The sequence below is a fragment of the Equus asinus genome, chromosome 22, assembly GCF_041296235.1.
Source record: "Equus asinus isolate D_3611 breed Donkey chromosome 22, EquAss-T2T_v2, whole genome shotgun sequence".
Classification (NCBI taxonomy): domain Eukaryota; kingdom Metazoa; phylum Chordata; class Mammalia; order Perissodactyla; family Equidae; genus Equus; species Equus asinus.
The window spans coordinates 57,799,654-57,817,592 of record NC_091811.1 but is presented as its reverse complement, the minus strand read 5'-3'; the positions used below and the strand labels follow the sequence as shown (position 1 = coordinate 57,817,592).

General features: G+C 40.5%; 1 protein-coding gene across 1 annotated transcript in view; it reads left to right on the top strand.

Moving 5' to 3' along the window:
* SARNP (SAP domain containing ribonucleoprotein) overlaps positions 1 to 17,939 on the top strand; it is a 41,323-nt gene that overhangs the window by 20,151 nt on the left and 3,233 nt on the right. Inside the window, exon 9 of the mRNA XM_014857250.3 lies at positions 390 to 458. Coding sequence (XP_014712736.1) covers positions 390 to 458 — 69 coding nt within the window. The remainder of the gene's footprint in view (positions 1 to 389; positions 459 to 17,939) is intronic.

Below are 17,939 nucleotides of genomic sequence, written 5' to 3'. Positions count from 1 at the left end.
GATAGAGTTAAGAACTATTTAGACTATATATAGGAATTAATGATTTTGAGCTGTGAATGATGGACTTGTTTGGAGGTGATGATTTAGACATTTGTTTGCTTTTTCAAGTGGTGTTTGGCCTACTTTGATCTTAAACCCTCGTGATGCTCTTGCCACCTTTGATGAATGAAGGAGGCAGGGCTGAATCTTTCACTGCATTCCAGAAGAGGCCTTTAATAATTAGCAGCATGGATGGATGCTGCCTAGTTTCCTAATTTGGCACATAGGGTATCTTTGATGTTATAGGCTTATTTGAACTCTTAGCTTTGGACCATAGTTTCTATCTCGACCATATTATCTGTTTTGTTTTTTTCTAATATGAGTCTTTTTTTCCGCTTGTGTTTTTATAGGTTAACCTGGATAAGCTAAAGGAAAGAGCTCAAAGATTTGGTTTGAATGTCTCTTCAATCTCCAGAAAGGTAAGATACTGTTTTTGCAACATTAGAGCAGCTTGGGGGCTACATAGGCTGGAACTGACTGTCCTGAGTATATAGCTGGCTACTCAGCACTTCATTTCACACAGTCCTTTGACTATCACCTCCTGTCACTGACTATTGATTATACTACAGGAATTGTTTCACAAAGCTAATTGTTTTTTTCTGCAGATTGTTTTCATAGCTTCCACCCAGGCTGTTAGAGCATGATCTTTTTTTTTTTTTTTGAGGAAGATTAGCCCTGAGCCAACATCCATGCCCATCTTCCTCTACTTTATATGTGGGACGCCTACCACAGCATGGCATGCCAAGCGGTGCCATGTCTGCACCCGGGATCTGAACCTATGAACCCCGGGCTGCCGAAGCAGAACGTGTGCACTTAACCGCTGCACCACTGGGCCAGCCCAAGAGCATGATCTGTATTTCTCTTGCTTAAGATGTTGAATTCAGTGACGTTAAAACTTGTTACATCTGCTTTAACTTCTGATATAGGCATAATAGAAATTAAATAATCAGGAGAAGACGGTCCTGTCTTTAGGTCAAGGGTACCTGGAAACAAAGTTTGGAAGAACAAAAATGAGAAAGTTATTTCATTCTTTCTGTGTCTCTCCTAACTGATACTGTTTAGTTTATTAAGCAAGATGGCTTTGGTGACACCATACTCTGTGGGCTGATCAGCTCTACAGGGCATTGTTATGTTTGGAGTTTTGCTATGCATGTTGGAGAAAATGCTAAGGATTCTCCTGTTTGCCTAGAGCAGATAGTTTCATAATTTTTCTTCTATGAGATTGAGATCATGTTTCTGGGTTGTTGAAGTGGTGGCAGGGTTAAGGGAAGACTATTTCAAACCAGAAAAACTGATCATTTAAAAAAAATCATTTCCCACTTGAATATGGAAACATTTAGCTTTTTGGAAATCCATTGGAAAAAACTGAACTGACTGGTTGTTTTTGCTCAGGAAAGAAACCTGAGCTCTAAAAAGTAACCACTTGTTGTGCCCCTATGGGACTGATAACCTTGCACACAACTATGCTCCACCTTCTTTCCCTTTAGGTTCCTTTTTTTTTCCTGAGAAAGATTTGCCCTGAGCTAACATCTGTTGCCAATCCTCCTTTTTTTATTTTATTTTTTGCTTTAGGAGGATTAGCCCTGAGCTAACATCTGTGCCAATCTTCCTCTATTTTTTTTTTTTTTTTTTGTATGTGGGACACCCCCACAGCGTAGTTGGTGAGTGGAGTAAGTCCATGGTGGGGATCCAAGCCTGCTAACCCTTGCCACTGAAGCGGAGCACGTGGAACTTTATTTTATTTTATTTTATTTTTGAGGAAGTTGAGCCCTGAGCTAACTACTGCCAATCCTCCTCTTTTTGCTGAGGCAGACTGGCCCTGAGCTAACATATGTGCCCATCTTCCTCCACTTTATACGTGGGACGCCTACCACAGCATGGCGTGCCAAGTGGTGCCATGTCTGCAGTCTGGGATCCGAACTGGTGAACCCCCAGCCGCTGAGAAGTGGAACTTGCGAACTTAACTGCTGTACCACGGGGCTGGCTCGCACGTGAAACTTTAAACACCCGGCCACAGGACAGGGCCCTAGGTTACCTTTTTTTTTTTTTTTTAAGATTGGCACCTGAGCTAACAACTTGCCAATCTTTTTTTTCCCTCTCCCCAAAGCCCCTCAGTACATAGTTGTATATTCTAGTTGTGAGTTCCTCTGGTTGTGCTATGTGGGACGCCATCTCAGCATGGTCTGATGAGCAGTGCCAGGTCCCCGCCCAGGATCCGAATCGATGAAACCCTGGGCCGCTGAAGTGGAGTGCGCGAACTTAACCACTCTGCCACGGCGCCAGACCCTATGTTAGCATTTTTGATGTTTACCAGAAATATAACATCAAGTCTGTGTCCCAGCTTGATGCTGAGACCATAGTTGTTCAATAGGAGTATTTACTGGTTTATGTGAAATTTTAGAAAAATTAGGAGTTGAGAGGTAGGCAGAGTGTGTGATTCTTAAACCATATTTCACATAATTGGGAAGAATTATTATAAACCAAAAGTCATTTATGTTTTGCTAGATGGCCAAGGGGAAGGGTGCCTTGGATCTGTGGCCTTGGTTCTCATCTATCTCCTTTTGTATATGAGGACTAGGTGTCTGAGAATGTCAGCTATAATAACTTCACTCCTCTAGGGAATTGTATGTATTTGTTCCATCAAAATTAACAAAATTGAACACCATAATCTCCTCCTTAGCTCGTATGGACACATTCCTGAGAAGAATTTGTCCCTCACTATGTACTGTCCACCTGAGTTTTTTTGAGAGCATTTCATTACAGGGATATCAGCCTTTTCTCTCCCTGCTCTCGAATCTTTCTCCATATTTGACTTGTTTTCGTTTTTAATCCACAGGAGGCTGAGTAAAACGTGAAGAGATACATTTATTAACTTTGTGACTGAGCAAATTACTAAACTTCTTTGGTCCCCATCTATAAAACAAGACCATGTTTGTGAAGAATAAATAATTGTATATTTGAAATTACCTAACAGGGACACTTTGACCCTCAATAAATATGTTAGTTTTCTTCCTTCTTGAGTTAGAGTTCTGTTGACTAGCTGGCTTTGTGACTTTAATTGAGTCAATTAACTTCTGTGTTTTAGTTCATCATTGATAAGATTTCAGTTCACATTTTAAATCTCTGAAGGGTTGTAATCAGATAATGGTAATTGGCAGAACTCTGTGAGCTCTGTTCTCTGATACCAATTCATTGTCATAATATGTTCTAGAGTAGTGTTTCTCAAATTCTAGGGCAAAAGACTAGTTCCTAAAATTTTCTGATTCATTGCAGAGGGGTACTTTCGTAAAATATAATAAGAGTGTCACATCGGTGTTAAATTACTTGAAATTTCAGATGTCCTCTGAGTATAGGTTCCATTTACATTGATCATAAATCCTGATTTTCAGAATCATCCTAATTTCAACAGTTTGCTCTGATTTGCCCCATAAACCATTAAAATGTCACAGAAATGCTGACATTTTGCTGTCTAGACCACACTAATAGAACTTTCTGTGATGATTCTAAAGAATATCTAAATTCTAAATATTAGAATTTAGAATTAGAATATTCTAAAGAATATTGTTCTGTTGAATAATCTCTATTATCGAATACAATCATCAAAAGCCACATGTGGTTATTGATCACTTGAAATGTAGCTATGTGGCTAAGGAACTGAATTTTTAATTAATTTAAATTTAAATAGCCATATGTGTATTGGATAACTCGAGTCTAGCTTTTGTCTCCCACACAGCTTTCACACTTGAGAGTAGCATAGAAATCCTTTGTCAGACCACATATTTGGACCACTGTTTCTGTAGTCTAGAATTTTTTACTACTTGTAGAATACAAATAGTTTCAGAGTGAATCTGTGAAAGGACAGAAATTGAGGAAAGGGAGTAAGAGATAAGAAAAGGAAATGTTCTTTTTTTTCCCAAGTAACTTTTTTTTTCTGGAATTTGGTGCTCTAGACCCAAATCTTGAAATTACAACTGGCTGCTACATTCTCAGTAAGAGTTGCCTGGCTCAGAGTCTTGTGTTTAACTGTCCTCTGTCTACCAGAGATGATTTGCTACCTAGTATTTGGTTGGCCAAGGTTAGTGACATGATTAAGTTTGTATTTATGGAACAGCCAGATCAGCACACTTCTGTCTCTCTCATCCTATGATCCTGGGTTCCAATATAGCTTCCTCCTATATAATTTGGTTGCCTGTCTTTAAGTTTTACAATTATCTAGGCACAGATCTCATTCAGTTACATATGGTGCAAATAGTGGAGGTTAGTAGGTAGTGTGGAGTTACGTCTTCTTAATTCTAGTATCCTAAAAAGGGCAATGAGAAACCTACTTCCTGTCATCTCTGTTGTACAAGGTTTGTGTTTGCTTGATCCAGCTTAAAGCCCTGATTGCTTGCTGATTTATCTTTGGTAGATTCCACTACAGACCAGTGTATATGATAAACAGAGAAAGTGTGTGAGAGGAAGTGAGCCATGGATCATTAATGTTTATGACTGATTAATTTTTTTAACTGTCACAATCTGATCATTTCCTCTTCATATTTTAGATTTATATTAATATGAGCATATTACAAATAGGAACATACCAAATTTCTGCTGTTCTTCCTAAGCTGACTTTTGCATGACTGCTCATATATTTCAGTTTTCAGCTCCACTAGTATACTATACACATTGGGCAGTATACAGAACCTTAAAGAAATCTGGCATCCCTCCCCCGCTCAATCATCTTCCCCCTTTCCCCTTGCCCAAGAAAGACTTGTCCGTTCATGTTTCCAGCTCAAGTCTTAGTGAATAGAATCTTGTTGGTTTAGGATAATGGGAAGTGACAGGGCAAAGAATGGCACTGGCATTTATAGACATTTTTTACACGAGAGGCTGTAAATTGTCCCCTGCAACTCTTTGGACTTTTTGAGGATAGAATGGCATGCCTTTTCTCGTATAAGCCTAATGGTGACTGTGGGCTGAGAAACCTCCCACCCCCTCAAACAAAACAAAACCCAGATAAATAACCTCTGCCTGGTTGGTTCTGATTGATCACCAGCTAGGTTTTCAGTCTTGTGCTTGACTGGTCGTTTTTTTTCTGTGTCAAGTTAGTTTTTCATGCCTCCCAAGAGAAGTAGTATTTGAGTCAGTCCTGTTGGCGAAGGACAGGACTTGGCCTGGCACGTAGGAAACTCATCTCTGAAAGGAATGAGAGACGGATAGAGGCACTAGATAGGAAACCAGCTCAGTTAATATGTGATGGCCATAGGACATTAGTTTTGGTAAAAAACTAAGTCTGGGCTTAGAATTGTAGTGTTAACTAATGTAGCTTATTTGGGTGGGCTTCCCCCCCACCCTCAGTGTTGGCACATCTGGGAAAGTGAAACTTGGTATTTCAGGAAGTTACAGGAAATCCAGCTAGGTTAAGTATTAAAAAAAAAAAAAAAAAAAAAAAGGCCTAGGCACTAAGCAGAAAACTGGGTGTGGTTTATACTCTTCTCCCTCCCTGAGAATGTGAGGGGCATGTGTTACTGCTTCTCGAGTCTTGATTAGTAGTAGAAAATACAGGCATTTGTATTGCTATTGACCTTAGTACATCTTCCTAACTTCTCTACTAGAATATTGCTGGGTTTTCCCTACTTGTAGCTTTTCATATAAGTAACTGTGATCATGAGTTGTTTTAAAGCCTGTAACCCCTGAAGGCTACTTTTCCAAGGTTTGTAATTTTTGACAGTTTTCTTCCCTGATGGTTGTGGTCTGTGTTACAGTGTCAGACTATAAAAAGGTTGAAAACAAACTAAATATTCCTCCACTGACCATCTTCTTCTTGTTGAGCCTGATAGCTAGAAGATTCTTGGGTTGCTGCAGTGATTAGTTTCGTGAGCCTTTTGTATAATTATATATTTTTGCTCGCCGTTGATTGGGGATGAACCACTTCAGAGTGAGAGAGATATTGGACTTGCCTTGTTTTTGAGGAGCTTGTTAATGAATGTGTTGAGATAGCAGAAAGGAAGCTGAGACAAAATGTCAAGTCCAAGCACAGCAGGACACCAATGTCTCTTAGCATACAAATTTTGTTATGGCTAACTGATGGCAGGCTGGTCTCCATTCACTCTATTCTGGAAAGCCTGTTGATTCTATCTAGATTCCCTTCCACCATCTGAAATAAATGGAGAAATATTTGTTTGTTCCTCCCCTTCAGTAGTGAATTTTGGTATAGAGGTTAACTGTTAGAATGTGGAGGGAAGGAAGTTCATGCTGTGGATTTAGAAGTTGGTCACCAGCCTTCTCAGAGGGTCTGTAATTGGGATTTGTTAGAGAGTTTAGCTATGTGTATACAAACCTTTTCCAAAGGAAGAACTGTGGGGCCATGCATAGGACATTGCCAACATGGAACTGTAAGAACCTGAGGAACCATAAGGAGTTTGTTAGAATATTTTTTTAAGGGGTAGTGGTAGAAGATATAGACCTCAGGATAAGTTGGAAAGGTAGCCTGCTGAGTAGATTTGGGTTCTTTTCCATCCAAATATACTCAAGTAGCAGTACCTAGGCCAAGTGCAGCACTTAATCTCTATGCCCCTTTCTCATGGGGTCCCATGAGACCAAGAAAAATGCAGATAGTAGGATTATACATGGAAAAACTTCAGTGTAGATCCTCTTAGTCATTGTATTTCATTGATCGAGGGCTTTCGGGGGAATTTCCCTTCCCTTCATCCTAGATTGTCATTTTTCCCAAAAATGCTTCTTCCACTTGAAAAATTATATTCTTTTAAATTACATTAACCAACAAGAAAAGAAGATAAGAATGGGTTATATATGTAGTAGACAGAGATAGCAATTGAGCATGGCTATCAAAGAGTATGAATTTCAGGAAAAGCCAAGACCCAACCCCACATAGTCTTCACCATTTCTTGGAGCATTTTAGGGCCCAACCAAAATTTAACCATTCCTTTAAATCCCTTTCTAATTCATAATAATTTGAAAGTAAATATTTGGCATTTTTTTCTTCTGCCTCTCCCCTTCCAAGATAAAACACATATACTGCTGTTTCTACACCCGCCCGTTGGAACAAACATTGAGGGAGTGGTGAAGGAGCTGTTTAAAGAGGAAACAATAGGGGAAACTCTCTGACCTCAGTTTATCCCCTCATCTGGTTCTTCATTTGTCCCTGCTGAGGAACAGAACTTGTCTTTTGTCTGTAACACAAATACATCTTCACCTCCCTCCCTTCCCACTTTCCCCCCACCCGCTCTTCTCACTCCCTTCTATTATGGTTCCAATCAATGATGTCATTATGTTTGCCATTCAACTGCTGTTGAACCACTTGGCTATAGGAATTTGGAAGAGCAAAGAGGCAGAATGGAATTTTTCTTTCTCCTGCCCATGGCTCTTGAAAATCTATTCTAATTTTAACTAGAGAAATAGGAGTCAGGGTTTTTTTGCTCAACTTCTTCTGCCCTCCCACTACACCCTAACCCTCAAACATACACTTTTTACCTAGCTATATATGAGGAAAAAATTGGATAAGAAATGTTAGGAATATAAATTGAACACTTTAAGAAGAAAGGCTTTAAACATTTGGGGAAGCAAGATGAAATTTTTGATGCTATGTCAGCATTTATGCTGGTGTTTTGCCCTGTTGACTATAAATTGGATCTTTGAGAAGTTTCTGATAGTTATACTTCCCTGAAGTATATGATTAAGACCACTAGGATCTTATACCTTTTCATTTTATTTTTCTATCTCTGATTTCATTCAGTGAGTTTGAATCCAAAGAACTAGAGGTAAGAAAGTTTGTAGTAAGGGAAAACTCACTCTCTTTTCTGTCTCCCCTGCTCGGTACCCCACCCCCACTAATGTCTGTGCATTCCTTCCTCTAACATGTCAGAACTGATGACTTTGATAAAAAACAAGTTTTATACCTCTCTGTGGTCCCTGTGTAGTCTTTGCCCCAAGAGTAAACACAGCTTGGAAAAGGAGGGGAATGCTGGATTCTGTTGAGTCTGTTTTACTTTTAAATACCTTCAGTTTTTGCCAGCCAAGTTCTTGGGGTGGGAGCATTCTCTGAGTATCAGTTTAAAAAAAAAGTGCCGTTCTTAGTACATGAGATAAATAATTTTTAAAATCTACCTGTAAAACACATTATATCAGATTGTATGTCTAGTCGTATGTCTAATTTTGGGGTGACCAGTAGCTGCCCTGGCTTTTCTAAGCAGAGCAATTATCTGTCTGATCACTCCCAGATACTCTCCCTGGCTATGGTGAAATGTGAGCTAACCCTCTGAATCCCAAGTCTACTCAGTCTTCGCAATCTATATGGAAGGAAAAAGTGTGGGGTGTTTTTGGTTTTGGTGTGGTTTTTTTGGGGTGGTGGGTAGGAAATTTCGGTGTTCAAAGGCTCCTCATGATGTGAGAGTTGTAGCAGTATAGGAATGTTTGAGATGTATTTTACTACTACTTGAGAGGCTAACACTTGAGTAAATACTGTTCTTTGGGCTGATGTCGATAAGGGGAGGTAGCATTTTATTTTTAAAAGTACATATGGGTTCAAGTAAGGTTTAATGATTATATGATAGTTCATTTTCTTATGTACTCACCAAAATAGCCAAGTTGCTTTTCATGTCTGATAGCTGAAGCAGGTCAGATAAAATCCTATAGTATTTTGGAGATGGAGGTGGGGATGAGGTATAGGGGAATACTTGGTGCTTTGCAAACTAGCTAAGGCCCTATTTTTAATAAAATCTGAGGTCTCTTGTTAAGAGCTAGAAAATATTAACTCCTTTCCTCCCCTCCCTTTCCTTTGCTACTCTTTTCTCACGTTTTTAAAAATAGTATTTTAACCAAATCCTGCCTTCTCATCCCCAGAGCAGATTCTTAGGACAGAAATAGAAATATATTTTCAGGGTGTGCCACATTGGAGTTCATATCAAATATTGACCTTTTAAATCCCCAGCAGTGAAGATGTGTTATTGAGAGGGAGATTATGTTTGAAATTCTTGGTGTCTGGATTTTAGAAAATATTTGTTGAGTGAGGAGTTTATTGAGGTATAGAGTAGAGGAGACAGTTATTAGATTTTTACTTCCATGCTCATGCTTAGGTATAAGATGATTGAGAAGGAAGAGCAACTGGAAATGAACAGTTATAAGATGAGGCCTTATGTGATGGACCTCTTTAGCACTCTAAATGAACAAGCAAAACACATGAGCCTTTAGACAAAACCTGTCTGTTCTTCACTTTACTAATATTCCCCCTCTTCATCTGTATCAGTTCTGTAGAAAAAAATACCTTTGTGTGCTTGAACCTATTGCCTCCGTCTTTCCCCCACATACCTGAGGGTGTTCCCTGGTCTTGTTTTGGCATGTCCTTCCTGTATTGAATTTGTTGGGTGAAAGAGTCTCTCTGTCCCTCTGTTTGAATTCTAGGAAGGCAGCAAGACAGGTGTGTTCCTTAGAGCCAGCTGTGATTCCTTCATAGCTTTCATTTGTTGTTCACGTCCCTACAGCTGAGATACCCTGTTTGTAGGAAGCGCAAGCATTTTTGGAAGGCCCCTAATGCCTTTTGGAGGAAATTGGAGTGGAGTAGCAGCCTTATTTGGATTTGATGAGGAAAAAAATATATAGATAGATAGATATTTTTTGGTTTATACTTTTCTCAAAGCTGTTTGCAGTTGTTCTCAACTATAGCTGCACATAAGCGTTGCTAGGGGACCCTTTTTAAAATAAAGCTCCCAGGCGGTTCCTTTTGAGATTCAGAGTTATTAGGTTGGGGTGAACCCAGAAATATGCAATTTAAAATATTACAGGTGAAAAGAATCTGTTTTCCTGATGCTCATTGTAAATTTCTCATTGCTCAGGTAACTGTTGTCCTTCATTCTTTATGTATTTTGGCTAAGATAGCTTTCACCTCCCCTCAAAAGTTTTTAGCTTCCCTCTGCTGACTTCTTGATGTTTCTGCCAAGCTCTGCATCGCTTATCCTTAAAAGCAGCAGCTTCCTGGCTTTTAAGGGAAGGAGGTGGGGACTTTTAATAGAAACTTGGTTTCCGGGGGTCTCAAGTGTGAAGCCTTCATTTCCTCCACCTGCCTTGCTTTGTCCTACAATCGGCTAGAGCAAGACCGAAACGACCTCCTCTGGGGTTGGAGAGGAGTGGGGGTTGGGGAAAGAGCTTGATTTGGACAAGAGAAAGAAAAAGTGATGGGAGCTAGTAACTCAGAAGAGTGTTTGGTTCTGAGCTGTGTTTTGGAGCTTCAAATCCTCTAAGGATAAGAGGAGATACAGTTCCTGGTGGTCTCGCTTTCTGATGTAGCTTTAAAGTTCCTGGCACCTTTCTGGTACTAGAAAACTGATTCTAATTTCACTGTTGAAAGATTGTTGAGAAGAGGTAAGGTGGTTGTATCGGGAGGTGTCTTATGTGTATGTGTGTGGGAGTGTGGAAGTATCTCTACTGTGTATGTGCTACGATGGTGTACCCTTTGCAGGTCCAGTCTTTGGCCGTTAAATATTGCTTCTTAGGCTCTGTGTGTTGGTTTTTAGGACCACCCCATATTCTGTGGTTTGGTTGGGATAAAGACTCAGGAATAAACATGTTCAGATGATGTTCAGAAACTGGGGCAGGGAGGTGACAGCTGTGTGTTTAAGCATTGAAGTGTTTCTGAGAGAAAAACCATCAGTTGCTGTCATTCACCCTGAGAGTATGAAATTGGAAGCCCACTTACCCTGGAGTGTTTCATAACCTTTACCTCTGGGAAGTCAAGGCCATGTCATTATTAATCTACCATTGCCTGAAAGCCCCCAGGCTCTGCTTTTCATCCTGCCATCAGTCACGTGGCAGTGAGAGTCAGGAAAGTGACCGTAATGCTCCCTCTTTTCCTTTTTGCCTCACTATTACTTTACATTCCCTTGGAAAATCAGATTGGGCTGAGAACTGTTAACATCATAGTATGGTAATTCATTTACAAAAGGGGACAGGTATTTGTTATTTTTGTAAAATGTGACCATCTTAGCTCACTATCATCCTCTCTTCTGTCGCTCCAAGGAAAAGACTTCTGAGAACTGTTAAAGTGGGGTAAATAAAGTGGCAGGGTTTAGGTCCTGATGGGAATATATATGAGACTCACATTGTACAGTGTTGGATGTGAACAATAGCTCAGTCTTTAAAACAGCTGTAGGAGATTGGCCAGCTCCAACTCACAGCAGTACCTGAGCTTCCCTGAAGTGCCCCTTTGTAACTTGTAAGGATATCGCTGACTGAATAGATTGGAATTTCTGCTTCTCATACATGGTGAAAGGAGGGATGATGAGTGAGTGAGCTTGTCGCACTGACCAGGAAAAATGCCTGGCTTGGTTCGTTGTTTTGGTCTCCTCTTAGAATAGTAAGGATATCTCTCATTTGAATTCAGTAAATACTCTTGCTTTGTGTTTTGGGAATTACTGAGTTCAAATTCCTTAAATAAACTTGGGTTACATTTGGGTCACTGTTTTTGTTTCTCCTAGTTTCTCTTTATGATCCAGAGTGGCGCTCGTAATAAGATTGAAGAGGTGAATGCTTTTAACACACAGCCCATGGGGCGCTAATTAAATCAAAGCGGACTCCTTTTGGCAGAGCAAATAACCCTAGCACACTAAGCTTGGAGCAGTATTCTTTGTTGTATTCAGAATAAAACTGGTAAGTTTTGAAAAATATTCTTTTGAATTTGAATCTTGAAGATGCAAGTTGAGTTTGGAAGATGATAAAGCTAGAACTGCATTTTGGGTAAAGATCTTATCTTTGATACTACTCTTTGCTGTAAAAAAAGGCAGTCACTTTAGGAAGCACCTATTGATACTCAGTCTACAAATTGTTGCAGCTGATCTTCCATTTGGGATTTAATTCCTGGCTATAGTGTATGTGCCATGGAAACCATTGACAAGAGCCCTTAATTTAAAATTTCTAGTTATAACCTGGTATCTCCTTCCCCTCTTTTTTTCTTTCTTGGGGCACTGATGTATTCTTTAATTAATCCTGTTGTATGTAGAGAGGAATAAGGTTTTTTTTTTTCCCTTTCCTTTTCTTTTTCTTTCTTTTTGGCTTTGGAAGATTAGCCCTGAGCTAACACCTGTTGCCAGTCCTTTTTTTGATTGAGGAAGATTAGCCCTGAGCTAACATTCTTGTCATCTTCCTCCATTTTATCTGTGGGTTGCTGCCACAGCATGACTGACAAGTAGTGTAGGTCCACGCCCGGGATCTGAACCCGTGAACCTGGGCTGCTGAAGCAGACCACACTGAACACCATGGGACCAGCCCAGAGGGGAATGAGTTCTTAGGGGACCAGCAGCAACTCTGTAACTAAGTGCACTTCATCTCGTCTTCTAAGCTTCTACCTCAGGATCTAGGTCTTGGAGCTCTGTCTCTGGATCTCATGTTTCTGTTTCACCTTCAGTGCTCTTGGCCTCTCCTTTCTAATAGAAATATTTTCAAAACCATTTGTCAGAGACAGGCCACACACATTTGGCTCCAAGCTTCATAGCAGTCAGTAGAAGGAGGAAAACACAGTTGTGCTGTTTACAGTGATTCACAAGGTTCAAAAGGTAAAAACTAGGGCTGGTTTTTTAGCCCATGCTCTCACTCAAGGTTTGGCCGAGTGGTTGGGTTTGCGCGCTCCGCTGCAGGCGGCCCAGTGTTTCGTTGGTTCGAATCCTGGGTGCGGACATGGCACTGCTCATCACACCACGCTGAGGCAGCGTCCCACATACCACAATGAAGAATATACAACTATGTACCGGAGGGGGGGCTTTGGGGAGAAAAAGTAAAAAAATAAAATCTTTAAAAAAAAAAAAGGTAAAAACTAACAAGTTGCTCAGCAAAAGCATAATTATTTTGGGTCTGGGGTCCAGAAAGAAAATTTCCCTATGGGTCCTCATAAAACAGTAATGTAGTGAACAATGGTATACATTTTTACAGTAACTCAATTGTGAATTCATAAGCCCCATGAGGTTAAGGATCTTTGTCTTATTCCTTTCTCTATTCTCACTGCCAGAATAGTACCTGACCCAAAGTAGACACTCAGTGGTTATTTGAATGACTAGTGGATGAATGGATTAATTACATGGTTTCAGTGTTATTGAAAATGTTGATAGAAACTGATGTCATGTAATTTAGTGAAAGCAATTCCTCAAGGGCCTTGAGAGTACTTGGGATTGGTCTACAGTGAGAGATTGAATCCTTGCTCAGTTCCCTCAGATATTACCTTGTATAGATATCTTTTTTTGTAGTCATTAATTATTAGGGATAATGAAATCAGTAATATCTGGCAGCATAAATTTTTTGGGGGTCCCAGAAAGAGAAGATGGTTAATAGTACCTGGCGGAGAAGAGTGGTTTGTCCTATTACTTTTCTGCCGCACTTTAACTGTAAATTTAGTCGTCTGTCCAAATGCTCATTTGTCTTGAGCTAAAGGGAATTTCCTTGTTGCCTTGGTAATGGGTCTGATTCTTACCAGCTTTAGGTGACTTCACTTCCAATGTAAAAGAAGAACGAATGCATCGTTAGCTTCAAAATTTTGTTGGTGGTCTTAGGCTTTGTTTCAAGTACCAGAAGGAATGTTGCAATAAAAATTATAGCTAATATTTATTGAATACCTATATGACAGTTCCTAAGTACTAAGCACTGTCACACATGTAATATATACCTTGGGGGAGCCTTGAATGTCTCAGTCTTTTCCCTCAGCAGGTATCATTTTCTTTACATTGCCTGAGGATTTTCCAAATATGAAAGGGAAAAAAGGAGAAAAGTGAATTTTGAAAAGTGGAAGATGTCTTCTGAAGGGCTCAGTTTGGAACTACCTTATTCCATGATAGAAAATGCAGTGATGGTGATTCATGGGGATATTTGGCTTTATTAAATATACTTCATGCTTTCTGTCCTGTGTTTTTTGTATGGGCTCTCTCCTCTTCCGTACAGTTCTTTCTCATTTTATCAGTGAGCTTTAAAAAAGAAAAACAAGGCATGAAGATTACGTATGCTGAAATTATGGGCATCAGTCTGTTAGTTGGCTTGCTGTTGAAAGCTTGAGTGAGAGCATGGGCTAAGTGAAGTCTGCAGATAATCTGAGCATCCACTGCCTGTGTTTACTTAGTGAGGACAGGTTTCTCCTCTGATTTTGAAGGCAAGTTGTGTGTTTTGAGGAGTTTTCACTTGATAGGAAATAAGGGCACTTCAGATTCCAACAGTGTCCTTCCCATACAGGAGCATGCATGGGAAGAAGAAAGATTTGTTAATGGCTGAAAGTTTGTGGGAAGGAAGTTGGGGAGGGATGAAGAAGGGAAGGTTTGCAAATGCATATGACACTGAGCTAGAGGGGTCAGTGCTGCCTGCAGATGCATAACCCCATTTGTGCACTTGAGCATGGCCTGAGGGAGCATTGGCCTGATGAATGCAGAGAGAGATGCGTTTTGATCGAGGTAATTTTCCTCAGATGGGTCTCACCATCCCATGAATCAAAACCTGTCAGCAAGGAGCTAAAGATGGAGTGAAGTTTATTGTACGTTTGTTTCCATGCGACACCGTCACGCTAGAAGGGTCAAGTGAGAGAGATCATTAGAACCGTGTTGATTTACTGGGCCTGTTGTGCACTTTCCCTGCAGGGCAAGGAGGAAAGAAGCTTTAGGAGAGGAGCTGAGGAGTGCTGGGTGGGGAGGGAAGGGCGGGCATGCACAAAATAAAACCCTCACTGGTCTCTGCGGGTGAGGGATGGGCAGGCTGTTTGCAGGGGGTGGGAGGTGGGGAGAATCTGTATTGTTTTTTTTCCCCTAGAGCCCCTGCTAGATTTGGAGCAGATGTTCTGCCTGGATCTCCAGGAGAGGCACCAGAGATCTAATTTAAAAAGGAAGCTTATGGGGACATCTCTGATACTAACCTTAGTGGCTAGAGAAGTATATCCCTTTTTCTTCTTTTCCTCTGTGTTCTTTCCTCACCTTTGAGGTCAGGAAATTTAGTTTAGAAGTCAAACTCCTCATTTTAAGATGTAGCAAAATAGAGAACCAGAGGAAAAGCTATCCCACATTCCACATGGGCATAGGCTTTGTGATGAGATTTGTGAAGGGAGTGGCCACAGTGTTTGTGCTGAGAGAATGGTTGGGTTTCAGGAATAGCATCTTCCTCTTTGTGATTTGAACTTGAAGTATGCCTGAGACACTGAATGGAATGAAAAAAAGTATGTAGTGATAGTTCAGCAAGATATGGTCTAGTCCTGCCTCTCCTCAGGAAGGAAATGGGATGCTCCTTATTCCTCCTAAAACTGTTTCTTGCTTGGCCTGGAGACTTAGTGAATTAGAGGTATTTCATCTAGAGTATTCTGTAGAGGTTCTCATTTTGAAGTCTCCATTTATGTTCCTTACTCACTTTTATCTTAGTGTGGTGGTAGACAAAGTGAAGAAAACTTTTCCTAGTGACTTTGGTAAGGAAAAATATAGTGAGGCCTGTGTTCATTGGAATCCCTGCTAATTCTTTTATTACAGTTTAACAGATGGAATAGCCAGTTGGCCAAAATTAGAAACAAATTCAATCGAGAAAATCTTTAGTGTAAGATTACTAACCGGAATCCTTTCCCTAGATCCCTATTGAGTTATAAAGCGGAGGTATATGGTATGGTAGAAAGGGGTTGAGATCCTAGTATTGACCCAAGTTATCTGAGCGATGTGGAAGTGATTGAAGTAGTTCACGACTACTTTTAGCTAAGCGTCCTAGTTCTTCCCTTGGCAAAGTACTTCTTCCATTCTGCTACTGTTCTTCCAAAGAAATGCTTATGTGAGATACCTGAGGAGATGGTAAAGTTAGGAAAGTGGGTTCTTGAGTAAAATGTCCTGGGTTCCATTCCTGGCTCTGCCATTTACTATTTCTGAGACCATTTGTGCTGCTTTCGGCAAGTTACTTAATCTCGCTAAGCCTCAGTTTTCTTATTTATGAAATTAATTTAGTGATAGTACCTACTATGTTTAAGATTGTTGTAAGAAATAAACGAGATACTGCATGTAAAGAATTTCATACAGTACTTGGCGCATAGTAAGCTTTCAAATGTTAGTGGCTATAATATTATCATCATTATTTTATGATTATTAAAGATAAGAATACTTGTTTTCTTGGAACCTGGCTCAACAGTTTACAGTAGTTTAGATTACATTATTTATGTGCCCACTGTGGATTTGCTGGTGGTTATGAAAAAGGCAGAAAAACTATGTAGGCAGTATTCTGTTCTAGTAGTATACTATGAATAAGTGATAAGTTATGTGTAGGGGTTTTTCAATCCTTTATAGCCACCAGCCTTTCCTAGTTCCTTTCTTACTTACTGGAAGGCAGATGCAGCGAAGGGCAGAAAATGAACATGTTTCTCAATTTGAAGGAGCCAAAGTAAGACCAAGAAAGTTGTCCAGCCCACTGTGTTCAGAGAGCTGCACTAGTTAAACAAGTTGAACACAGAAAGCTGCATAGCGGCCCTGCTTTCAGCCCAAGAGGTGGCTCCTGTGGTTGTAGGAACAAAGGCAACTCCCTGGTTGGGGTTGAGAGTAGAAGGATTAAAAAATTCCTGTGTTTCTGTAGGTCTCTTGACTTTGATTGACTTTCCTTTTGACTCTGTGGTTTTTGAGGCATAGACTGCAGGAATATGAACTCCTTGGGTTTAAAAACAGTCCAGGGGCTGGCCTGGTGGCGCAGCGGTTAAGTTCACACGTTCTGCTTTTCGCTAGCCCGGGGTTTGCCGGTTCGGATCCTGGGTGCGGACATGACACCGCTTGGCAAAAGCCATGCTGTGGTAGGCGCCCCACATATAAAGTAGAGGAAGATGGTTGTGGATGTTAGCTCAGGGCCAGTCTTCCTCAGCAGAAAGAGGAGGATTGGCAGTAGTTAGCTCAGGGCTAATCTTCCTCAAAAAAGAAGAAAAAACAAAAACCAATCCAGCTCAGGAGCACCACACAAAATCTCATTCAAGTTTGTTTGAACTCTTTTGACCTGACTTTATGTTGGTTACCTTTTGTAAATAAAGTCAAAGAAACGGTCCTGGCCCATGGTGAGGGTGGTTATGTGTGCATGGAGTAGAGGGTCTCTTGAGCTATATGAGAGGCTAGGATCTTTGTTTAGATGTGCCAAGTTGTAGAATAATCTTTCTGGGAGGAAAAAAGACCCATGGAGCCCACCTGATTTTAGGTGTTTACTAATCCTAGGACTGGGCTTTTGATTACTGGTGACTGGGTATAGGGGGAACATGGACAAAGAGAAAATAACTGGTAAAGTGGGATAAAGTGGCAGGGTTTAGGTCTGATCGGAATATACGTGAGACTTTTACATTGAACAGTGTTGGGTGTGAACAGTAGCTTAGTCTTTAAAACAGCTATAGGAGAATGGCCACCTCCAACTCACAGTAAGCTGAAATACTCTCTCCAGTTAAGGACAGACATCATGAGTCTCTTGGATGCTTGGAAAGGGTCCAGAGCTTCTCTCTCTTAGAGAGATGACTGCAGCTGTTTACTTAACTCACATTATTATTATTATTATTATTATTATTATTATTATTATTATTTGAGGAAGATTAGCCCTGAGCTAACTGCTGCCAATCCTCCCCGTTTTGCTGAGGAAGACTGGCCCTGAGCTAACATCCATGCCCATCATCCTCTACTTTATATGTGGGATGCCCACCACAGCATGGTGTGCTGAGCAGTGCCATGTCCACACCTCGGATCTGAACCGGCAAACCCCAGGCTGCTGAATCGGAATGTGTGCACTTAACTGCCGTGCCTGACTCACCTTATTCTTTTTTTTTTTTTTTAAGATTTTTTTAAAATTTTTTCCTCCCCAAAGCCCCCCGGTACATAGTTGTATATTCTTTGTTGTGGGTCCTTCTAGTTGTGGCATGTGGGATGCTGCCTCAGCGTGGTTTGATGAGCAGTGTCATGTCC